Source organism: Caretta caretta, chromosome 5, assembly GCF_965140235.1.
Source record: "Caretta caretta isolate rCarCar2 chromosome 5, rCarCar1.hap1, whole genome shotgun sequence".
NCBI lineage: Eukaryota > Metazoa > Chordata > Testudines > Cheloniidae > Caretta > Caretta caretta.
In genome coordinates, this window is record NC_134210.1 from 45,800,293 (window position 1) to 45,823,662 (window position 23,370).

General features: G+C 41.3%; 1 protein-coding gene across 2 annotated transcripts in view; it reads left to right on the forward strand.

Moving 5' to 3' along the window:
* ARSB (arylsulfatase B) overlaps window positions 1-23,370 on the forward strand; it is a 111,086-nt gene that overhangs the window by 69,623 nt on the left and 18,093 nt on the right. For both annotated transcript variants that reach the window (XM_048850316.2, XM_048850317.2), the window contains exon 6: window positions 10,285-10,355. In XM_048850316.2, coding sequence (XP_048706273.1) covers window positions 10,285-10,355 — 71 coding nt within the window. The remainder of the gene's footprint in view (window positions 1-10,284; window positions 10,356-23,370) is intronic.

Sequence of the window (23,370 nt, forward strand, 5' to 3'; positions counted from 1 at the left end):
GATTCTAAGTGGCTAATGCAAGCCCTGCTTGGTGGACCCTCTGAAACCCGCTCGCAGCCCCACAGAGGGCCCTGGGCCCCTGGTTGAGAACCACTGCAGTATAGTATGTTCTGTAGTAGCAGTTAATCTTAAAAAGTAAACATTCTTAATCTGTAGACTTTGTCTACAACTGCTTGTGACATAGGAAAGAAAAGAATTTAAAATTACATTCTTAAATACTAAAACTTATATATGATCCCACAGACTAAATATTTGTTGGGAAAAGACTATCACAACTAGTTGCACTGTGATACAAATTGAAGCTGAAGAAAATGATGTCTTAAGTCAAGCCTGTCCTAATATTTTTGCAATATACATAAAAAAAAATTAAGGAAGTGTGAGGAAATATGATCCAGGGAAATACAATATGTGCAAGACATTTAAAAACAAAAAAAAGAAAGAACAAAAACATCCTTAGTGACACCAGGTCATTACCAAAAACAAGACAAACAAAAGTTACTCTGGAAAACCTTGGACTTCTTCCCAAGGCTACTTTTTTGCCTAGTTTAAACAAAACCCTGTTCTGTTAAAGTTCCTATACAGATGTTTTGTTCAAATTCACCAATGAACAATAACCTTTCACTATGCTTTAAAAATACTCCATGGTTGAAAATACAGGGCTGTACTCCTGGCTAGCATAAATTAGTCTTTGATTTCTACAGAGGGACATCCGTTTATATCAGCAGAGAATCTGCACCATAGAATAAAGTTCTGCTGTTTTTATATAGACAGATTTCTCTTTGAAGATAATCAGAGTTTCGCCTGCATTAAGAACACAGAACTGAGGTGGAACACACTATAATAATTCCTGTGGTGGAACACACTATAATAATCCCCACAAAAAAACCCTCTTCCTATAAGTGTATGTGAGTGAGAGCGAGAGTGCATGCAACTTAATAGAATATTGTACCTTAAAAACAAATATCCTAAAGCCAGAGAATTCTAAGCTGTTTATATTTTTAAAAAACCTAATCTCTAGAAAATACCGAAATACAAAGACAAGGTGTCTCAGAGAACCTTAGTTGAGCCTTCATATCCTTGCTGTCTTGTGCACTCAGTAAGTGTCCCTGACAAAAACTACAGTATCTAGCTGCTAGCTGGATAACTTGCTGAAGCTGTCCTGTGAGGTGCTAAGCCACATAGCAGTGGAGCTCTGTAACTGGGAAGTGGGATGGGGCATCTGCCCCACACTAGTGGAAAAAGGGTTAAAAGCAGCCATGGGGAGGCTGTGCAGCAGACAGCCAATCAGGGCAGAGCAGGCCCATATATAGAGAGAGCTGCAGGGCAGAGGAGGTTGTTCCCCCTTGGGAGCTCAGTGAGAAGGACTGGGTCCCTGAAGGGCTGAGGGACTGAGCAGTGCTGGGCCGAGTTAGGGAAGCAAGAGGGAGCTCCAACCTGACTGACTGAAAGACTGAAGCTCTGATATGGGGCAAAGAAGGTGCTAGGGCTACAGGAAAGTGGCCCTGGGAAATGGACAGCGGGGGTTGAAGGAGGCGCAGCGCGTGGCTGCTGCCTAGAGGGATCCTTGGGTCAGGAGCTGGAGTAGTGAGCGGACCTGGGTCTCCCACCCCCACATGCCATGGAGGGGAATGGCCAGTGAAGGGTTGCAGGTTGTCACTGAGGCAAGTAGCTAGAACCTTGGGCTGCAGTCGGCCACAGAGGCTAGTGGCTGGACAGAGGACTGCTGTTGCCCTGGAAGTGGGGGAGAATGGAATGGGGCATGGCCAGAGGGCTGTGTCCTGAAGAGGACTCCACGATCCTTGAGGCAACGCAGGTCCAGAGAAGAAGTGATGGTGGCGAGACACCTCCACAGGAGGGTGCCCTGTGAAAAGACTGAGCTAATTCCCAGAACGACCAGCAGGAGGTGCCACGGTGGTGAGTCCCACACCATTATAGAAGGGTGACCACTTTCTAGAGGTTTTAAGCCCTACAGAAGTGGAGCTTAGGAGCCCCAACTGGCAGCCATCTCCTTGTGCTATAGCATTTCCCCTTGCTTCTGCAGCTGGTCACATTCCAAAAAGCGCTCCTGAGTTTTCCTGGACTGCTAGATTTCTGCTACTGTGTAAATAATGTGCATTGGTTATACACTCTCTCACTTTCTGGTGTATTTAGAATTATTTAAATAATACCAAAAGTTATTGAATGATTTCATAATCAATTAATAGTGCTGCAGAATTTAAATTAGGGACCCTTGGCACCTATTATTCTTCTTCGAATGATGGTCCCTATGTGGGGGGGAGGGATGGATAGCTCAGTGGTTTGAGCATTAGCCTGCTAAACCCAGGGTTATGAGTTCAGTCCTTGAGGGGGCCATTTAGGGATCTGGGGCAAAAACTGGGGATTGGTCCTGCTTTGAGCAGGGGGTTGGACTGGATGACCTCCTGAGTCCCTTCCAATCCTGATATTCTATTAAAAAAAAATGTGGGTGCGCATGTGTGCCATGCACCAGAGCTAGAATCATAGAATATCAGGGTTGGAAGGGACCTCAGGAGGTCATCTAGTCCAACCCCCTGCTCAAAGCAGGACCGATCCCCAATTAAATCATCCCAGCCAGGGCTTTGTCAAGCCTGACCTTAAAAACTTCCAAGGAAGGAGATTCCACCACCTCCCTAAGTAACGCATTCCAGTGTTTCACCACCCTCCTCGTGAAAATTTTTTTCCTAATATCTAACCTAAATCCTCCCCCACTGCAACTTGAGACCATAACTCCTCGTTCTGTCATCTGCTACCACTGAGAACTGTCGAGATCCATCCTCTTTGGAGCCCCCTTTCAGGTAGTTGAAAGCAGCTATCGAATCCCCCCTCGTTCTTCTCTTCCGTAGACTAAAGATCCCCAGTTCCCTCAGCCTTTCCTCATAAGTCATGTGTTCCAGTCCCCTAATCATTTTTGTTGCCCTCCGCTGGACTCTTTCCAATTTTTCCACATCCTTCTTGTAGTGTGGGGCCCAAAACTGGACACAGTACTCCAGATGAGGCCTCACTAGTGTTGAATAGAGGGGAACGATCACGTCCCTCAATCTGCTGGCAATGCCCCTACTTATACATCCCAAAATGCCATTGGCCTTCTTGGCAACAAGGGCACACTGTTGACTCATATCCAGCTTCTCGTCCACTGTAACCCCTAGGTCCTTTTCTGCAGAACTGCTGCCAAGCCATTCAGTCCCTAGTCTGTAGCGGTGCATTGGATTCTTCCATCCTAAATGCAGGACTCTGCACTTGTCCTTGTTGAACCTCATCAGATATCTTTTGGCCCAATCCTCGAATTTGTCTAGGTCCCTCTGTATCCTATCCCTACCCTCCAGCGTATCTACCTCTCCTCCCAGTTTAGTGTCATCTGCAAACTTGCTGAGGGTGCAATCCACACCATCCTCCAGATCATTTATGAAGGTATTGAACAAAACCGGCCCGAGGACCGACCCTTGGGGCACTCCACTTGATACAGATACACTTGAACTGTGCATAGTAGTATCCGTTGACCCACACGTGCATCAACAGCATGGCGCGTCTGAGGCTTTAAGATGCTATGTGGGTCAAGGCCGCTCCAGTTCTCTCTTACTGCTGCATGGCCAGAGTCGGAACCCCTTAGTGCTCTAAGCTCACTAAGAAAACTGCTCTTCATTTTTGCTGTGTATAGTTAGATAGATGTCCATTAGTTTTTAGTAGTTAGTTTTCCTTGGACTTCTCCCCTTCGGGGGGTTTCTTTCTCCCCGGCCTGGAGACTATGCCCCAACAAGCCAGCTTCAAGAACTGTGCCTCAGAACCTCACTCCTTTTCAGTGAGCAGTGAACACACTTGTTGCTTTTACTGTCTTGGTGAAGCCCACATCATGTCTCATTGCTCCATCTGCCACTCGTTTCCATCCCGGACTCAAGCAGCTCGTGAACTTCCCCTCTGCAAATATCTGGAGGAGGAGAAGGTGCGCTCACATGCGCAACCAGACCTGGTTCCAACAGATCCACAGAATGGTGCCCATCACTGGTGGTGAGCACTTCAATGGGCCTCTCCCATGCAGCACCGGCGGCATCACCGAAGCCCCACTGTATGCACAAGAAATATGGGCACAGGCATAAGGGCAGCTTGCGACGGGGACCACCTCTAAACTCAGTGTTACCTCTCCCCAATGTCTTCATGAAGATCTTTGCGGTCGTGACAGCTTATATGCACGACCTGGACCATTCCCTCTTCCCCTACCTGGATGACTGGCCACTTGTGGAGCCCTCTTGCTCCTTTCTCCTTGCCACCATCCAGACCCTCCACACCCTCCTTGTCAGCTTGTGGATCGGCATCAATGAGGAAAAGTCGATCCTCGTCCCTATCTGCACACTCACCTTCATAGGGGCACGCCTAGACTCTGTGGCAGCCTGCACCTTTCTTCCCATGGACTGCTGGGCCGCCCTCACTTCTCTTATCGCTGTGCTCTGACGCTATCTGCAAATGTGTGTCTGTCAGTGCCTCTCCTTCCTGGGCCATATGGTGGCATGTAACACGGTCACGCCGTATGTCTGCCTCCATACGTGTTGCGTTCAGCTGTGGCTCCACTCCGTCTGCAATCCGCAGTCAGACCACCTGAACAAGCAGGTCATCATCCTTCCCACTGTTTTGGCTTCCCTCATCTGGTGGTGAATCCCATCCGTGGTTCTACCAGGCATTCCATTCATGTCCCCCATGCCCAGCACCACTCTCACCATGGATGCCTCACTCGTGGGCTGGGGCGCCAACCTCGATGGCCACACGGCCCAGGATCTTTGGTCACCAGTGGTTGTGTGGATGCACATCAACATCCTGGAACTATGAGCAATTGACTGTCCTGCCAGGCCTTCCTGCCCTTCCTCCGTTCCCACCATGTTCAACTGCTGTCCGACAACATGACGGCAATTATGTATATCAACAGACAGGGCGGGGCTAGGTCTCCTTCCCGCTTCACAGAGGCCATCCACCTTTTTGGTATTGGGACTTCCAACACTGTATAACTTTTAACGCAATCACCCTGCACACTGTACAACTCCTGGGCAGCAGCAACTTCCTGCTGGACCGGCTCAGCCAGTCCTTCCACGCCAACCATGAGTGGGAACTCCACAACCCCACTCTCCGGTCCATCTTTCATTGGTGGGGCACGCCTCACTGGGACGTCTTCATGACGTCGGAGAACTGCAAGCTTCCTCTCTTCTGCTCCTGGGGAGCCCTGGGCTCAGGGTCACAGGGCGATACCATTCTCATTCCCTGGACCTCGGATATCCACTATGCCTTCCCACCCATTCCCCTCCTTCCCCAGATCCTGCGCAGAGTGTGGAAGGACCGAGTGATGGTTATCCTTGTAGCTACCTTCTGGCCTTGCCAGTATTGGTACACCAACCTTCTCCACCTCTCCGCTCACCCCCCGATTCCTCTTCTGGCCCTCCCGGACCTCCTAACGCAGGCGTGTGGCTGGCTGCAGAACCCTAACCCGAGCCCTCTCCATCTCATGGCCTGGTATTTGGATGGGGCTCGTGTGTAGACCAGGCTTGTTCCACCCCTATCCAAGACATGATCACTCATAGCAGACTCCAATCCACTGTTATCAAGCTAAGTGGCGCCGCTTTACTATGGTGGCGCACCACCATCACATCTCTCCAAACTCCATCTCCATTCCTGTCCTTCTAGACTACCTCCGTCATCTCTGCCAATCGGGCCTTGCCCACTCCTCCATCTGCATCCACCTGGCGCTCAGTGCCTTTCTTCCTCCTGTGGATGGTTTCTCCATCTTCACCCATCCAAAGACCTCCTGCTTCCTCCACAGCCTTCTCAGTGCCTTTCTCTCTGTACGGAGGCTTACCCCCTCTTGGGATCTGAATCTGGTCCTCTCTGCACTCACCAAGCTATCCTTCAGCCCCCTTGCCACCTGCTCCTTTGCCCATCTTTCCATGAAGGGTGATCTTTTTGGTGGGCATCACCTCCACACGGTGTGTAAGTGAACTGGCAGCCATGATGGCAGATCCACCATTTACCATCTTGGAGACTGTGTCTTTGTGCTTACGTCTTCACCCCAAGTTCCTGCCCAAAGTGGCTTCCTCCTTCCACCTCAACCAAAGTATACACCTTCCAGTCTTCTACCCTAAGCTGCACGCCTCCCCCAGTTGTGCAGAAGAAACAGTATGAAAGAGATTTCAGGCTGTTCTAGGCTTGATTCTGACCTTCAATGCCTTCCATTCATCAGTCTGTCTAATGAAATCTTAGGTTTTTGTGCATTAAATATACAAAATTAAAAGCCACTGAATAACATACAACAGACCATGAAACTGGCCCACCACAGGAGCATTAATAATCCCAATCCCAACTACCTTGAATCTAACCTGGTGGGATGATTCGCATGATTGGAGTGTTTAAAGTCTCTGATTATAATCTGTTGAGGAAGGGTAGAGTTGGTTAAAGAGGTGGGGAGGAGGCAATCCACATTAAAGACACCCTTACTTGTTTTAGTTATGATAAATCAGAAGCACAGGGTTTTAAATGCACCTGGATACATGTGCTAACTAATAAAGCCCAAGAGGCTTCGCTGATGGGGGTCTGATACAGACCACCAAATCAAACTAGAGAACAGGAGTCACTCCTTAAACACTTGTCTGTAATGTGGGAGGTGGGGGAGGGGATCTGTGTTGTGCTGGGGATCTTCAGTTTGGGAAACATATTCTGGAAGATTTATGCAGCCAGTAGTAAAACACCATCAGTTTCTAAAAGTTACAGATAATTACCTAACACAAAAGGTATTGCAACCAACATGAGGGTAAGTCTATTTTAGCACCTTATTGTGACTGATAAAGGCTGAACTGGAAGTTGGTGGTTGCCTACAGACAAGTGATCATGATTTGATTATATTCAGTGGGGACAGAGAACTGTCCCAACTAGTAATATGTAGTTGTAGTGCTTCAAAAAGGCTAATTTCCCAAAACTAAGGAAAATTATGAGCAAAATTCAGTGGGAGAAAAAAATTAGATAGAAAAATATGAATGAAAATTGGGAGTTCTTTAAGAATAATTTATTAGATGTTCTAATAGCCACAATTCCACAGTCAAGAAGGATGCTAAAGAAAATGGCTAAAAACTCAGCTTGGTTCAGTGGCAAAGTGAGGGCATCAATTAGATATTAAAAAAGCAATATATAACAATTGGGAAAAGGGGAAAATAGGTAGCAATTGATATGAATCAAAAGTTATGAAGTGTAGAAAACTGATAAAGAGAAGCTAAGGACATCAGGAAAAATCCGTGGCTGGCCTGGTTAAGAATAATGAGTTGAAGTATATTAGAAAAAAAAGAAATCCAAGCAATGGTATAGGTTAATTTCTAGATCGAGATGGTAAAATTGTTAATGATACAGAAAGGGCAGAAGTGTTCAATAAATACTTCTGTATTTGGGAAGTACCAGGATGATGTATCATATGGGTATGAAGAAGTATCTTCTAGTAGTCCATTAGCAACTTAGGAGCATGTCAGACATCTACTAGGGATAAAAATTTTTAAATCAACAGGCCATGATAACTTGCCCCAAAGAGTCCTAAAATAATTGTCTTAGGAGATCTCTGACATACTGATGTTAATTTTTTATATCCCTTGAATACCAGGGAAATTCCAGAAAATGGGAAGTATACAAATGTTGTGCTAATATTTTAAAAAGGATAAACAGGATGATCCTGTAACTACAGGCCTGTTAGCCTGACATCAGTCCTGGGCAAAATCATGGAAAAGCTGACACTGAATTCAATTAATAAAGAATTAAAGGATAGGAATATAATTCATTCCAATTAGCATGATTTTATGAAAAATAGGTCTTGTCAAACAAACCTGCTTTCATTCTTTGACGAGATTATTCATTTGGCTGATAAAGGTAGATGTAATATAATTAGATTTTTGTAAGGCAGTTGACTTAGGACTACAAAATATTCTAATTTTAAAAATTAGCACTATGCAAAACAATAGAGCATAGGTTAAATGGATTAAGAACTAGTTAACTGACAGATCTCAAATAAGCAGTTGTCAATGGGGAATCATCATGGAACTATGGTGTTTCTTGTGGGGTTTGGCAAGGATTGGTTCTAGCCCCAACACTATTAAACATTTTCATCAACTATCTGAAAGTAAATTTAAAGTCACTGCTACTAAAATTTGCACATGATACAAAGGTTAATAGAATCGTAGTTAATAATGAAGACAGGGCAGTCATACAACGCAATCTGGATTGCTTGGTAACCTGTGCCCCGTCAAACAAAATGTGTTTTTAATACAGCTAAATGAAAAGTTTTATACATCAAGGAAGAAGAAATGCATGCCATATTTACAACATGGGGACTATATCCTGGAGAATAATGACTATGAAAATTAATTTAGGCGTCGTTGTGGATAGTCAGTTCAAGGAAAGTTCTCAGTGTGATGCTGTGGAATAAAGGGAATATGGAATATGCTAATGCAATCCACTGATGTATAAATGGGGAGTAGTGAGTCGGAGTAGGGAGGTGATATTACCTCTGCATATAGCAGTGCTGAGAATGAGACTGGAATACTTCGTACAGTTCTGGTGTCCACATATTAAAAAGGATGTTGAAAAATGGGAGGGAGTGCAAAAGAGCCACCAAAATTATACAGTGTGTCATCAGGAGGTCAGACTGAATGATCCCCTCTGGATTTTCATCTCTAGAATCTATCAACCCACCCCCTTCCCAAATGGCCAAAAGGTAAAACAGATGGGCTTAGTAGGGTGGCTGGAAGAATAACAATTTTAAGCTTTGTTGGGCCAAAAGGTGGTGAGTGGAACCCTTTGTAGAAAATGGCCTGTAAGCAGTTGCCTGCCTTTTAAGCCAGGGGCTATCTAGCTCAAGCACTGTTATTCATTATAGCAGTGGAGCTATTGCACAGGAAGGAAGGCAGACTCACAGACAATAAGATCCTAAACCACTCAGAGCTTTATAGGTAAATCCCAACACCTTAAGCTCCACCCCATAAATTTACTGGCAGCTGGTACGTATTACAGAGCACTGGTTTAAGAGGCTCTCACTCTGTTTAACACATCATTTGACAAGTGGGCATTTAAGAGCTGCAGTCTGGCCTAATTGCAGTTTCTGGATAGTCTTCAAATTGTGTCCGTATGTAGCGCATATTCAAACGAATCCAGTTTCAAGGTGAGAAAGGTGTGGATAAGTGTAATGAGGGCTGCACCTGAAAGGAGAGGTCTCTCTCTTCTTGCCAGGAACAGATGGAGAAAGGCACTGTTAGCCACAGCTGCAACCTGAGCATCCAGAATCGGTTCAGAATCAAATGAAGGACCTAAAATGCAAACCTGTTACATAAGGCTCAGTCTGGCATGCAGCTTGTGATGCTAACGAGAAATTAAAAACTCTAACATTTTTAATGCATTGTGGGGGAAACTTTCCCATATGGCAGTTTTTTCACACTGAATTTTTGGCATTGGACTCTGGTTGTATATTAGCTGAAAAGTGCTGTGTGATTTAAGTAATACAAATAAATACCCTTTACTTTCTGAATCAGTCCCACCAGTAATTTATAATTTCACTGTTACTCAGAATGTTTGGCTTCCAAAGATGATATCAAGAGGGGAAATATTAATTCTATAATTAGGTATTATTGATATTGAATTATAAAATATTTCCTCCCAAAATAAAATTTTATATGGTTTTAACATCTTCCTTTAAGATTTCCACTGAGTGTTATCTTACCTGTGTTTTGTATTCTAGAGGATAAATGTTTCAGGTCAGAGATTTTTACTTGTCTTATATGCTGTTGCTTAAAATAAAATAAAATCTAGATATTATCTGAATGGTTCTCTTTGAAGTTCACTATTATATCATTAAAATTTTTGTGGTATAATGAATGTTTTTATTTTAATTTCCATCATGAAAACAAATGACTTCTAACTGGCTTGCATGATGCTTTTTATAGACCGTGGACCTTTTAAGGAACGTTGGTGTTTTTCAGTGTAACGTTTGCTTAATATGTAGAGGTCCAATCCTGCCTCCCTTATGCACATGAGTAGCCCCCACTGACTTCATTGGGACTGCTCACCTGGGTGTGGAGTTGTAGGATTGGGCTAAAATATTATAGCTACTGGATCAATAGGTGATCTTCAAATTAAAAGTTCATAATAGTTAATGGACACAATTGTTTCCTATACATATAACAAAAGGAAGTATTAAAATAGCACATGCAGATTTGTAGTGGGCTCTAGAAGGAAATTAATGTTTCCCAATGAACTCTGTTCTAGTGAAGGAAGCCCTTCTCCGAGAAAGGAGCTGCTTCATAACATAGATCCTATGTTTGTGGACACTTCTCCATGTGAGTATGCGATTCGTTGCTAGTCATATTATATAGACACATAGTTTGATATCTGTCCAATGCGTGCTTTTTTTCCCTTAAGAAAAGTTTACCCTTTTGTAGGTGAAGAAAGGAGATACTTAGGATGCCTTCCACTTGCAAATAAGTCACTGCCTTAAAATGGAGTTGTAATAATCGCAACTTTAGTGTACTGTTAACTGCACCCTAAATCATTGCCGGACTGTGCTCTTCATTTCCCAGTGTTCTGAAGCACTTCTATGCAAAGACTAATATACTGCAGGCTGTGGTGTTGTTGAGAGAAAACCATGTGCCTCAGGTGCACAGTAGGACCAAAGTGCCTCCTGCACTCAAGATTAGGAGTTGTCTCCTAACATCCGCAGGTCCTGTGTTCTTCTATCTATAAGAAGATTGTATTATTGACCTTGCAAGGGGAAAACTTTAGTTTGTATAGGCTGACGTTCCAAGCCTTGTGGCTGCTTTTGTGCCATATTAACATGAGTTGGAGCCATTGTTAGCAAGTCATGCTGCTCTCTAAATGCTTTCTCTTTTATAATTCAGCATTTGGTAAGGACAAGGAGCTCTTTAAAATGGGGATTGCTCATGGAGATTTTCATTGGAAAATGACTCTTCCAGAGATTTTGAAGTTTTTGTGTTAAATTAAGATATATAGTAATACATTTAAGAACTAAACACTGACTGAAGAAAGCCAGTGCAGTGGAGACAGTGGCATGTAACCTGTGAGCCTGGCACAAGTCATCCTGTAGTAGGTGGATGGGAATGGCTTAGGATAGACTGCTACAATGTACATCTGGCTCTGTGCTGCTTCTCCTCTAAGCAGGAGCACATGATCTCATCTTGGCTGGTCACTGCTCCCTGCTGTGATGATAGCATACATACTGGTCGGATTAAGGTTTGGCCATGCCAGTTTCCCTCTATGGAATGCTCTGTAGGCTGTTACAGCCCTGCAGGCAGTCCTTGTAGGTTGTTGTGCCCTGGTATGTTGTTACAGAGGCATACTTTAGAGAGTATCTCTCTCCTTGTGTGGTACTGCAGTGGTTGAACTCAGCTGAGGTGCCCAACCTAACAGATTCCAGATATAAATCTGGAGGCAAGAAGCTTTCAGTGTAGAGTCCTAGGCTCAGGAACTCACTCTCCACATTGGTTCGACAGTGCCTGGGATGGCTGAGGTTTAATGCTAATTGCAAGGCCTGTCGTATTTAGTCAGGATCTCTCTGCGGTGGTAAATTAAGGGGAGCTATTGTATTGGTTGGTGAGACGTGAATGATCATTAAAATGGCTATTGAGCCAATTTGAAATTTTGTATGTCTTGTGCTTCAGGCACATTAAAAAGAAATCTCAACACATAAATACTTACCCAGATGCCCTTATTTACTATCTGTGGCTTCTCTATTTTTTTTCCCCTCAATGCCCATCACCTTCGCAAGTCAGATTACACCACCCATTTTGCCATCCAGCACCAATTGCACGTATGTACAGGAAAAGACAGGACTAAGCCTTAAATACTGTATGTAACCCTTCAGCTTTTTCCCTAACTTAAATTTTAATTCTCAGAAGGGTTGTTTAGAGTAAGTAGCTATACAGCTGCTAGATCTTATCAGTATTGGTAAGTATTATAAGTGTTTTCTCAGGTGCCTTATAGGTGTCAAAACCTTTCTGCTTCAGATCATCATTTCTTCAGCTAATGCATGAGAAACATTTTTGTCTGATACAACGGGGCATATTAATTTATATTACAGCCTTAAGCAGCCTTGGTGACAAGGATCGGGCCTAGTCATATTTGGTTTAATTTTTTACATGGTACTGAACGCCCACAACTTCTCTTAACTTAATTGCAAATTGAAGGAGCTGTGTGCTTTGCAAGACAAGTTCATTATCTGCTTAGTGGTTCTAGTTTTGACAGTGATAATGTAGTAACATTCTCCCGTAATGTCATAAAATTATATATATTGAGTTTTTATAAGTCTGTGTTAATAAACATAAATATATTTAGACTGAGATGTGTACATCTCTCCTTAAGTTTCCTTTCTTTTTCATTTTCCAAAAAGGGGTGACATGGTTGGAAGGATAGGCCAGAACACTGATTTTGACAGCTATGTTTTGAATACATAATGTCAGTAAAGGGTGGCGGTGCACAAGACTAAGCCGTGGTCTACACTTTTGGGGTGGGGGGGGGAATCAATCTAAGTTACGCAACTTCAGCTACGTGAATAATGTAGCTGCAGTCAACATACTTAGATCGACTTACCGTGGTGTCTTCACTGCGGTGAGTCGACTGCTGCCACTCCCCCATCGACTCTGCCTGTACCTCTCCCAGCGCTGGAGTACAGGAGTTGACGGGAAAGCATTCAGGGATCGATTTATCACGTCTAGACTAGATGCGATAAATCGATCCCCACTGGACCGATCGCTGCCCCCCCGATCTGGTGGGTAGTGAAGACATACCCTTAGAATAAACCTAAACTTACCATGGCAAAAGCTGACCTTTTTATCTTCTCTCCTTTCCCCAACCCTGTTGACTACATAGAATCATAGACTTTAAGGTCAGAAGAGATCATTATAATTGTCTAGTCTGACCTCCTGCACAACACAGGCCACAGAATCTCACCCACCCACTCCTGTAACAAACCTCTAACCTATGTCTGAGCTACTGAAGTCCTCAAATCATGGTTTAAAGACTTCAGGGTGCAGAGAATCCTCCAGCAAGTGACCCGTGCCCCACACTGCAGAGGAAGGCGAAATCCCCCCAGGGTCTCTGCCAATCTGCCCTGGAGGAAAATTCCTTCCCGACCCCAAATATGGCGATCAGCTAAACCCTGAACATGTGGGCAAGACTCACCAGCCAGACACCCAGCAAAGAAGTCTGTGTAGTAACTCAGATCCCACCCCATCTAACATCCCATCACAGGCTATTGGGCATATCTACCACTAATAGTTGAAGATCAATTAATTGCCAAAATTAGGCTATCCCATCATCTCGTATCCCTTCCATAAACTTGTTAAGCTTAGTCTTGAAACCAGATATGTCTTTTGCCCCCACTGCTCCCCTTGGAAGACTGTTCCAGAACTTCACTCCTCTGATGGTTAGAAACCTTTGTCTAATTTCAAGTCTAAACTTCCTGACAGCCAGTTTATATCCATTTGTTCTTGTGTCTACATTGGTACTGAGCTTAAATAATTCCTCTCCCTCCGTGGTGTTTATCCCTCTGATATATTTATAGAGAGCAACCATATGTCCCCTCAGCCTTCTTTTGGTTAGGCTAAACAAGCCAAGCTCTTTGAATCTCCTTTCATAAGACAGGTTTTCCATTCCTCTGATCATCCTATTAGCCCTTCTCTTTACCTATTCCAGTTTGAATTCATCTTTCTTAAACATGGGAGACCAGAACTGCACACAGTATTCCAGATGAGGTCTCACCAGTGCCTTGTATAACTGTACTAACACCTCCTTATCTCTACTGGAAATACCTTGCCTGATGCATTCCAATACCACATTTGAAATAAAAAACCCTAGTCAAAGATCTATTTTTGTTTATCCTTCCATTTAGTTTGAACTACATGACCATCCTAGACCATAAACGGGGTGTCATTCTTGATTTCCTTTTCTTTCTCTACACACTGTACATCCATGCTGTGTTCAGAACTTGCCTTCGCTGAGACAACGCTTCTGAGATTCCTTTCCTTTCTAGCCACTTTATCCCTTTCTTTATTACTGTGGCACCTTATGTTTGGCCTTCCTGAAATTTATGTTGCTCCTCTCTAGGTCCATTCAAAACACTGCTGCTAAAATCATCTTCCTGATCCATTCTTCTTACCATGCTCCCAAGGTATAGACATTGAAATAGAAAAGCTAAGGAGAGGAAGTTGAGGGACAGATTTTTGTCTTCTGTTCTACACTGTGAATGTACAAAATATGGAATAAACTGCATATTTTGGGGGTTCTGGCAGCAGAATCTGTACTTAACAGTTGAATTGGCTGGCTTTTTTTCCAGCCAGCAGAAAATATAGATCTCGTGATCAACATGTCTTCCACAGTTATGATTGTTAACCAGGAAAAGAGGCGGCATGAAGCCAAAAAAAAATGTTAATAAAACATGTACATTCTTACTAGATTACTGGTATGGAACAAATATTATTGAACTAAGATTGTGAACCTGAGCTGAAATAACTTGCACTCACAAGGCCTCTTTAGATGCTGAAAACTGTTTCAGTACACCATGAGGGAGAGAACACTGAAGAATAGAAAATGCTTGTACAGGATGTTTAAAATACATATTGATTAAGTATGTCTTCTTATTGGCCTCAGTACTTTCCAGGAGTTCAACGAGAATTGGGAGGGCTGGTGCGAGTGTTTAATGTATATATGTTTCTGGACCAAAAATACCCCTACATTAAATTGGAGTGAAGGTTAAGAATACTTATAAATAGAGATGATAAATGCTATGGGAATGTTGTAATTATCTGAAAAAAACAGACCTTAGTAACCTGTGGGAAGTTAATGCTGACAAGAAGAAAACTGAAGCTTTTGAAGTATGGTGCCGACAAAGACTCTTCCATATTTCCTGGGCGGAAAAGAAGACTCATGCTGATGTTAGAAATATTATTGGAGAGAAGCAGACCCTGATGTTGGAAATTAACCTATGCAAACTTGTGTACTTTGGAAATCACCTTGAGAAAGTTATTATGGAAGGAATGGTGAAGGGTCATTGTTGTAGGGGACAACTAGTAAGGAGATGGATGGAGGGTATGTGGCAGATCACTGGAAGGTCAGCTGCTGAGTGCTTGAAGTTAGTGATGGACTGTGAGGGCTTCTGAAAATTCTGCTATGATGTCACTGATGTTCAGACATGAATAAGTGGATTTACTTTTTTAGTAATCCATGAGATTGAGTTAATCTAAACATGTTAAGGATCAGTGTTTAAAACTGTGTGACAGGATGGTCAGTCTCTATTTTTAAGAGGCTGCTTGAATTATTTTTTGCATACAGATTTAGTTCTTTCCTGTTCTGGATGGTCTAGTTTTGTGTGATATAAGTGTGTGAGTGTACATGACGTGATGCGTTAATTGCTGTGGCTTGCTTTCTTTTGCTTTCTCTCTGTTCTACCCAAAAGATTAGGAAAAGAGCAAATATGTACACTTATATAAGAGCTACTGTCAGTGATTACTTTGTTACTATTGACTGGAAGAGCCAGAGTACCCAAGCTCTGCTGCAAGCACAGGTGCAGCAGGTTAACAAACGGGAACCTAAGGTACAGGAAACAGTATAAAAACAGCCCCCTCAGGAGGATGGAGATAGCTAGGAAAGGTCTGAATCAGAGCTGGCTAGTGAAGCTTGCATAGTTGGGGGGGTCAGAGCCTTATATTGATTATACTTAATTTATAGGTAGCTGGGAATGGGGGTGTTTTCTGGTCCCTTTCCCCAAGGGACTATTAAATTCAAATTCTTTCCTTACATAGACTGAAGCCAACCCAGCTACTTGGTCTCTGACAGGCTGTTGAACAACCTTAGCTCTGTCCTTCAGTGACACCAGCCTCCAGTCTTCTTTTCTTTGTTCTGTTCTTAATTATGGCTTTATCCTGCAAACCCATACTCATGCAGTTAGGTCCAGATCTTCAAAAGTATTTAGGCGCCTTACTCCCTTTGTGGATCTGGGCCTTAGTGTTTTGCAGAATCTACACATTGTGATATGTCATTTAAGATCAATTACTTTTCTTAGGATTTAAAGACATGCAGCCATAGTCTGTGAACTCCTAATAGTTTGAAAAGTCAGTGTAATTGTTAAGTGATCGTACATCTCTTTGGTCTTTGGAATATTTGACTTGCATGGGACCAGTATTTTCTGGCACATCAAGAATAGTATCTATTTGGAGACGCTGCTACATGTCATGCAAATTTTTCTACATAATTTATTTGAGAAATGTGATGATGTAATTTAAAAAATGTACTATACTGTAATGCATGCACACACCAGAGGTGGAGTTACGGTTACATATGCTTTCTTAATGTTGGTATTTCCTGATTTTTTGGGTGTTTAAGCATGTAATGTATTAATTCTTTTAGTATATGTTTTTTTTCTTTAATAGATCGTGGGGTATATAGCTCTCTATGCACACAAAAACAGATATTGCATATCTCTGAAAATGCAGCTCATGAGGTTCTCCTATTGTGCATGTTTCTGATTCTGCATTTTGTGACTTTTGGCTGAAATAGAAAAACTGTCTCTGAGCTTTGCCCTCTTGTCTCCAATTTTTTTTACACCAGCATAGTAGTTTTTTCTAGTAGAAATGCACACACCAGACATTACTGATATAGTTGTCACTCAATTGCTTACAGCAAATTAGTTCAACAGAAAACTAGGTTAAAGATTCAAAATATTGACTACTGTCACGATTACAGGGCCTCCTCTTGTCTGGTCTCTCTCAGTGCACCCCCCACAGGTGATAGGCCTTATGCCTTTACCTCTCCTGGAGTGATATCCTGAGATTTTCCCACATGCAGACTGGTCTTTGGGTTACAGTATGCCATGGATCCACTGTGGTTACTCCAGCAGGTCCAAACAGGTTCAGCACCTGCTGTTCTTCCCTTGGGGAGCTTATAACCAGTGGTAAACACAGTGACAAGAAAACATTAAACAATACCTTGATTTAAGAGGGTTAACTGTAGGAATAAAGCATAACATAAGAGAAAAATATTTTAAAACAATACATAGGCTTGCATACAGACTATCTTACCTAGAGGCTTGCCATCATTTGTCAGAGACTGTAGGCAGGCCTCCCTTTGCTGTCTCTCCTAAATAACTGACCTGCCTTTCCTTGAGAGCGAATCACTTTTATCCAGCTGAAAGAAAAGGAGTACTTGTGGCACCTTAGAGAATGGCCCACCTGTTGATCACTTTAGATAAGCTATTACCAGCAGGACAGTGGGGTGGGAGGAGGTATTGTTTCATATTCTCTGTGTGTATATAAAGTCTGCTGCAGTTTCCACGGTACACATCTGATGAAGTGAGCTGTGGCTCACGAAAGCTCATGCTCAAATAAATTGGTTAGTCTCTAAGGTGCCACAAGTACTCCTTTTCTTTTTGCGAATACAGACTAACACGGCTGTTCCTCTGAAACCTTTTATCCAGCTGCAGACCCTTTGTCTCAGTTTCCCCTAGGCTTGCATCCTGCTGCCCAAACCAGTTCATTGAGCTCCACTGGGAAGTCAAGCCAGCATGCTCCAGGCCAGTTTTCTTGGTAACAATCCCCAAGTGTTTGTGAACGGTGTCTTATCCCGAGCCATTGTTTCATTTTCCTGTTTGTTTCCCTACAGCCCTGTTGATTTAACCCTGTGTAGTCCTACAATAAACATTCCAATAATTAGGTCACAATACTGTATTCATAAATTAGTACAGAGCAGTCCCATGTCCTTCACAAGCACATAAAAGCAGAAGATTAAAACAAAATGTCTAGTCCTTCCACATCTTTTTTTCAGTTAGAACAGTTCCATTTGAAAATTCACTTGAGATTTTTTTAAATAACGCAACAAAATTGCAAACAGCAGAAGCAATATTATATTGAATTTAAATAGTACACATTCCTCTGTAATATAAATGTTATTGAGAGACCAAATAAGGTGCAGAAAATACCTTTAAAGGTTCTTTTAATTAACAGCACTTGTGTCTTGAAAGGAAATTGCAGAAAATCTAGCCTACACATTATTTTTAAATTTTGCTTCATCCCTTTAAAAAATAGCTTTCCAAATTGTTGATGGTTTGGCAGCTGGGAGGGTGACGTCAGCTCGCTCTTTGTGAAAGATCTGCTTTCTTTTAAACAGCCTTATGGCATTTCATCAAGTTTTGGTGATTCAGCTGAATTAAAGACAAACTGTATTTGAGTCTAAATTCCCCTAACTGCTAAACCAAACATATTCCTTTCCACAAAGTCATCGCTAGATGGCCTGTCTTCAAGAAGCACTGAAATTCTATATCCCACAGAATCAGAATTAAATGACACAGTGGAAGAAAATGTACCCTTTAATTCAGAGTTGTCAATTGGAATCTGTCAGTACCCTCTGTATTATCTCTTAATCTGACTAGCGAATTCATTATTGAAATGCGGAGTTTTACAAAATCTTGTAGATTATTTTCAGGGAATCACTTTCTCCTCTTCTTGGATAAGCAACTTGAAATTTGTTTTCATCCAGTGAATTTAAAAGATAGGGTTTGTATCCAAAAAAAAAAAAAAAAAGAAATGTTGATGGGTGGGGTTTTTATATTGAAGAAACTTTCACCTTCGTTTAAAATTCCAGGCTTACCATAAACTAAAACTTCAAAGGCATAATAAAACTGTAGGCCTGCTTATTGTACTCAGTTTTTTTGGAGAAAAAACATGCTTAAAGGCAGAAATCCAAGACTGGGAAATTCAGAGTTATAAAACCATTTGTGACTTTTCTTCAAGCTCTTACTCGCTCTGGGCAAAATTAATCAAAATTTACATTATTCTCCTTGCCATTTGAAAAAAGGCATTACCTCATACATTACACTATTAATTGCCAAAATAAATGGTTGCATACTAAGAGGTTAGGTCTGCTCTATGGGGGTAAGGGGTGGAAGTAGAATGCTCATAAAGTCTATTATGAAGGAGAAACCACTTCATTTCTGGTAATACTGTATACATTGACATTAATTCATAATGAATTGCATTAGAATGGCTCTAGCATTATATAATATATCTATCCGAATACCAAAAAAATTCATCTTGATTAAGGGACATTGTAGACTCCTTTAGGCCCCAGTTTTTACTTACTATGGCTGGGTGACAGAAGATTATATGAGTCATTACAGAACAGGATTGATTTCTGGATGTTCTATTCCTGATGATCACGAGTTTTGCAAATAATAAATGGGGGGTGGGGGTGGGGACACAACCCCCTATTAATGTAGTCACTCAATAGCCACTTGTGTGTGCAGCAGGTATGTGTGTGGATGAGCAATCTGCATGCTTTGACTAGGATAAAGACACTTAATTTCTATGCCAGATTAATACTTGGCATCCACCTTTCAAAGAATCAAAATATGAACAAAAGCCATTATTTTAGTGTAATCAGCTGCTTGAGTTGACTGTTTGAAATGGGGAAATGATCCAGAATAAATAAAAAAACAAAAAACTAGTTCCATTCTCTGTGCTTCCAAGAACATAGAATATCAGGGTTGGAAGGGACCTCAGGAGGTCATCTAGTCCAACCCCCTGGTCAAAGCAGAACCAATTCCCAACTAAATCATCCCAGCCAGGGCTTTGTCAAGCCTGACCTTAAAAACCTCTAAGGAAGGAGATTCCACCATCTCCCTAGGTAACCCCTTCCAGTGCTTCACCACCCTCCTAGTGAAATTTTTTTTTCTAACATCCAACCTAAACCTCCCCCACTTCAACTTGACACCATTATTCCTGGTTCCAAACAAACATCTGTTTGTTTGGAAAAGTAAAATGCACCAAATGCTTGTCAGCTAGCCTGTGTTGCCCTATTCTTACCGAAATACCACAAAACTAAATGATCAATCATTTGTTACAAGGTATTGCCTTACCTGTCCCCAGCGTCTTAGTTTGAGCCATTGTCCGCCAGAGGTGCTGAAACTGCAGCACCCCCTGGCTGAAGTTGTTTCTGTCCTATACAGGATTTGTAGTGTGATTCAACGGCTCTCAGCACCGCTGCTATATAAATTGTTATAGCACCTCTGTTGTCCATCGTTCCTGTGGTCACCATGATCCCATTCTTTTTTTCCTTGTAGTTCCACTTCACCATTTGTCATTTATGGGTAGCAGCATCTTTCCTTTTAATAATACTAAGCATTTAAATAGTGTAATGCATCTTCAGAATGGTTCATAAACATTAACCCTTACAGTTCACCTGGGAGATAAATGAGTGTTATCCCTGTTTCCGAAATGAGGAAATGGAGGTAGAGAGGGTAAGTAACTTGCCCAAGACGACAATGCCCAAGCTGTGATGGGAGTTCTTAGCTTCTGGTTCTGGGCATATACCACTAGACCACACACCTCTTTATTGCCAGTATATACTGTAACATTTTATACTTTTATACATATCTCAATGTATAAAAACTGTAGTTTTTTTTTCTAGTGTTTTAAATTGTGCCAGGTAAAATGTAATACCCTGAGTGAAATCCTCGCCCCATTGAAGTCCGTGGGAGATTTTCTGTTGACATCAGCAGGGCCAGGACTTCACCATCTATGTTTATTATTCTATTTTCAAAGATCTAATCAATGGGGAAAAAAATTTGGAGAGCAGAATAATTTGAAAAAAACTGAATGTTTTTTATATGTTGACACGCCCCTTGAAGTTAAGCTTCAGAGAACTCACAGCCTGTAGTAGATCAGGCTGGTGCTGTTAATCTTCTATTCCAAATCTTTCATCTAGATTCAAAACGGCATGGTGTAACAACTACAATCACCATGAAAGAGTGATGAATAGTGGGATTTGAGTCTAAGTATCCAGAGTTGTAGTTCAAGTAAATAAGGTAAAATAGTTTGACTTCATTGTATAGCACACCGCTATGTGTTATCAACATGACAGTAAGAAATTATAGTCTGGATAATGAGCAGAGAGCCTGATCGGTTCCTTCAGAATCAGTATTCCATTAATTCTTCAAAGGTCAAGGTCATGCTGTTCCTCAAATAGTCTTATTTTAATAAAGTAACCGAAAACCTCAGAGTTCTGCAGAAAATTCATTATCACCATAAAGTAGCAAAAAGGTCAGAAAATGTCTTTCCTCAATGAAGTAGCAAAAATATCTTATTTCTTTAATAATTTATTGCCTTGGAGGAGCCAAGAAGAGCCCTTGACATTTCAGCTTCCTCCTTCTTCAGGGGAAATAATTGTTTCATATATCATGGAATAAAAAATGACTATTAATAAAAAATACACACAAACTTTGCTAGCCTGGGAGCCATACAAAAGAGTATATTATAGTGGGCTGGGGGTTCTAATGAGTTTTCAACTTTCATCTGGGATGAGAAGTCATCTGCACTCCCAATGACACGTGCAAAAATGTTTTAAAGAAATGTATCGGAAAAGAGAGAAGCAGAGAATTTTCATACAGCTGTAAATGGAATGGGAAAACCATTGTTGGCAAAGAACTATTGAAATCTTGAACGAATGAATGGAAACATTCTGGAAATAATTTTTTACCAGCATTAACAGAAAAACTGTAGGTTTTAAATGATTTAGCAGAAGAATAAAAATTATAAATATTTTTATCTGCGTTTCTGTAGAGAATAGCAGTATTGTAGATGACACAGATCTATTCTAGTCCAGATGGATTTAGTACCTTAAACCTTCCAGAATATATACAACTTTTTGGACATTGTATCTTGGGTAACCAATTTTTGGGAAATGTTTGTGATACATAGGGAAGGGATTGGTGTGTTATGAAGTTTAGACTGTCCACACAGGCTCTATTGTTCTTTAAAATGTAGCTCTTTTGGAAGCAGTAACCACGAAGAACCTATTTTGCTGTCATGCTGATGATTGTTTATTCTCTTACACAGAGAGAACATTAAGTAAATATTTTATAATCCAAAGTTACCATAGAACTTTTATCTTTAGTTTTATTAGGAGTTTTTCTGTAGCATCTTATAGGAAGAAAAAATCTCTTAGCTAGAAGTAATTTATTAGTCTGCTTTTTATAAATTTTAAAATATATATACATTAATATCTATGTAAAACAGATTAATCACAAACTAGCTGCTATTTTTACATTTTAAACTGTTTAAATAGTGGTACTGTATATAATATCAAAATGGCTATAATCGCAAAATGTCATTCAGTTATTAAACTCCGACACTAGAAGTTTTTAATTTAAAACTAACTTTTTCCATTGTAAAGCACTTTCTTGTGTCTCTGGATTTCCTTATAGATTTTATTTCAGAAAGGATAGGTTTTCAATGGACTCAATTGTAAATGAGTTATACAGGGCAAATGTAAAGTTTATCATAAGAAAATATTTCAAGACATGCAGTAGGGGCCAAAGGCTGATCTCACTGAAGTCAACGGGAGTCTTGATATTGACTTCAGTGGAACTAGGAATTTGTCTCAAACTGATAGCTGAAGCCGAAAGAAAGTGCAGGCTTTGTTATACAGCCAATTTTTATTTAATTCTCATTAAATATACAATTGTGTTATCTTTTTTAACAACTGTTTTTTCTACAGCTGACATTTTGATGCCTATTTTCCCTCCCTTCGCAAAAACTCCCTTAATAAAAATGTACCCTAGTTGCAGAAATAAGAGTTCCATATTCATTTCAGGCAGAAAGAAATATATTGTAGAGGTGTTACAAAGCCTATATTTCAAGGAATGACAGGTTAAACATTTATACATCACATATTTGTCTATTGTTTAGGTTGTAATTATTGCTATATATTAAAAAAAAAAATCTATACTCTCTTCTTAGGATTCTGAAAGCATCCCTGTTAAAGAAGAAAGAATAATTCCCCTAGGTTAAGTCTCCTGCTCATTCATTTGTGGGAACATTTTCCAGAGCACAAATAGGAGATAAGTGCCCAACTCCTACTGACTTTCAATGGGAATTAAGCACCTAATGGCCATTTGAGTTTTTGAAAATATCCCCCTCTATTTCATCTGTTTAAAAAAGCTGGTTTTTGTTTGTTTTTTCTCCATCATGTTGTGCTTTAGCCTTTGCTTAGTTAATGTGTACTGATACTGTCTTTGTCCTTCCTTGTGTCCCATATTCTTTTCTTCCCTTTTGTTTAATTAGTTCCCTCCTTTCTTTAGGGATCTTGCTTGCGACTTTGTGCTGCTCATCTCAGAGGCACAGTGCACAACTTGCAGCCCAACGGCCAGGACACCGTGGGCTAAGGTAGCATTAAGCCAACGTTGTGAATACCCAGTTCTGGGCCACCACCATAATTCTGAGAACGTGATGGGTGCTCCCTAAGTTTCAGATGCCTGTCTCCAGCTTTCTATGAATAGCAGTGTAGCCCACA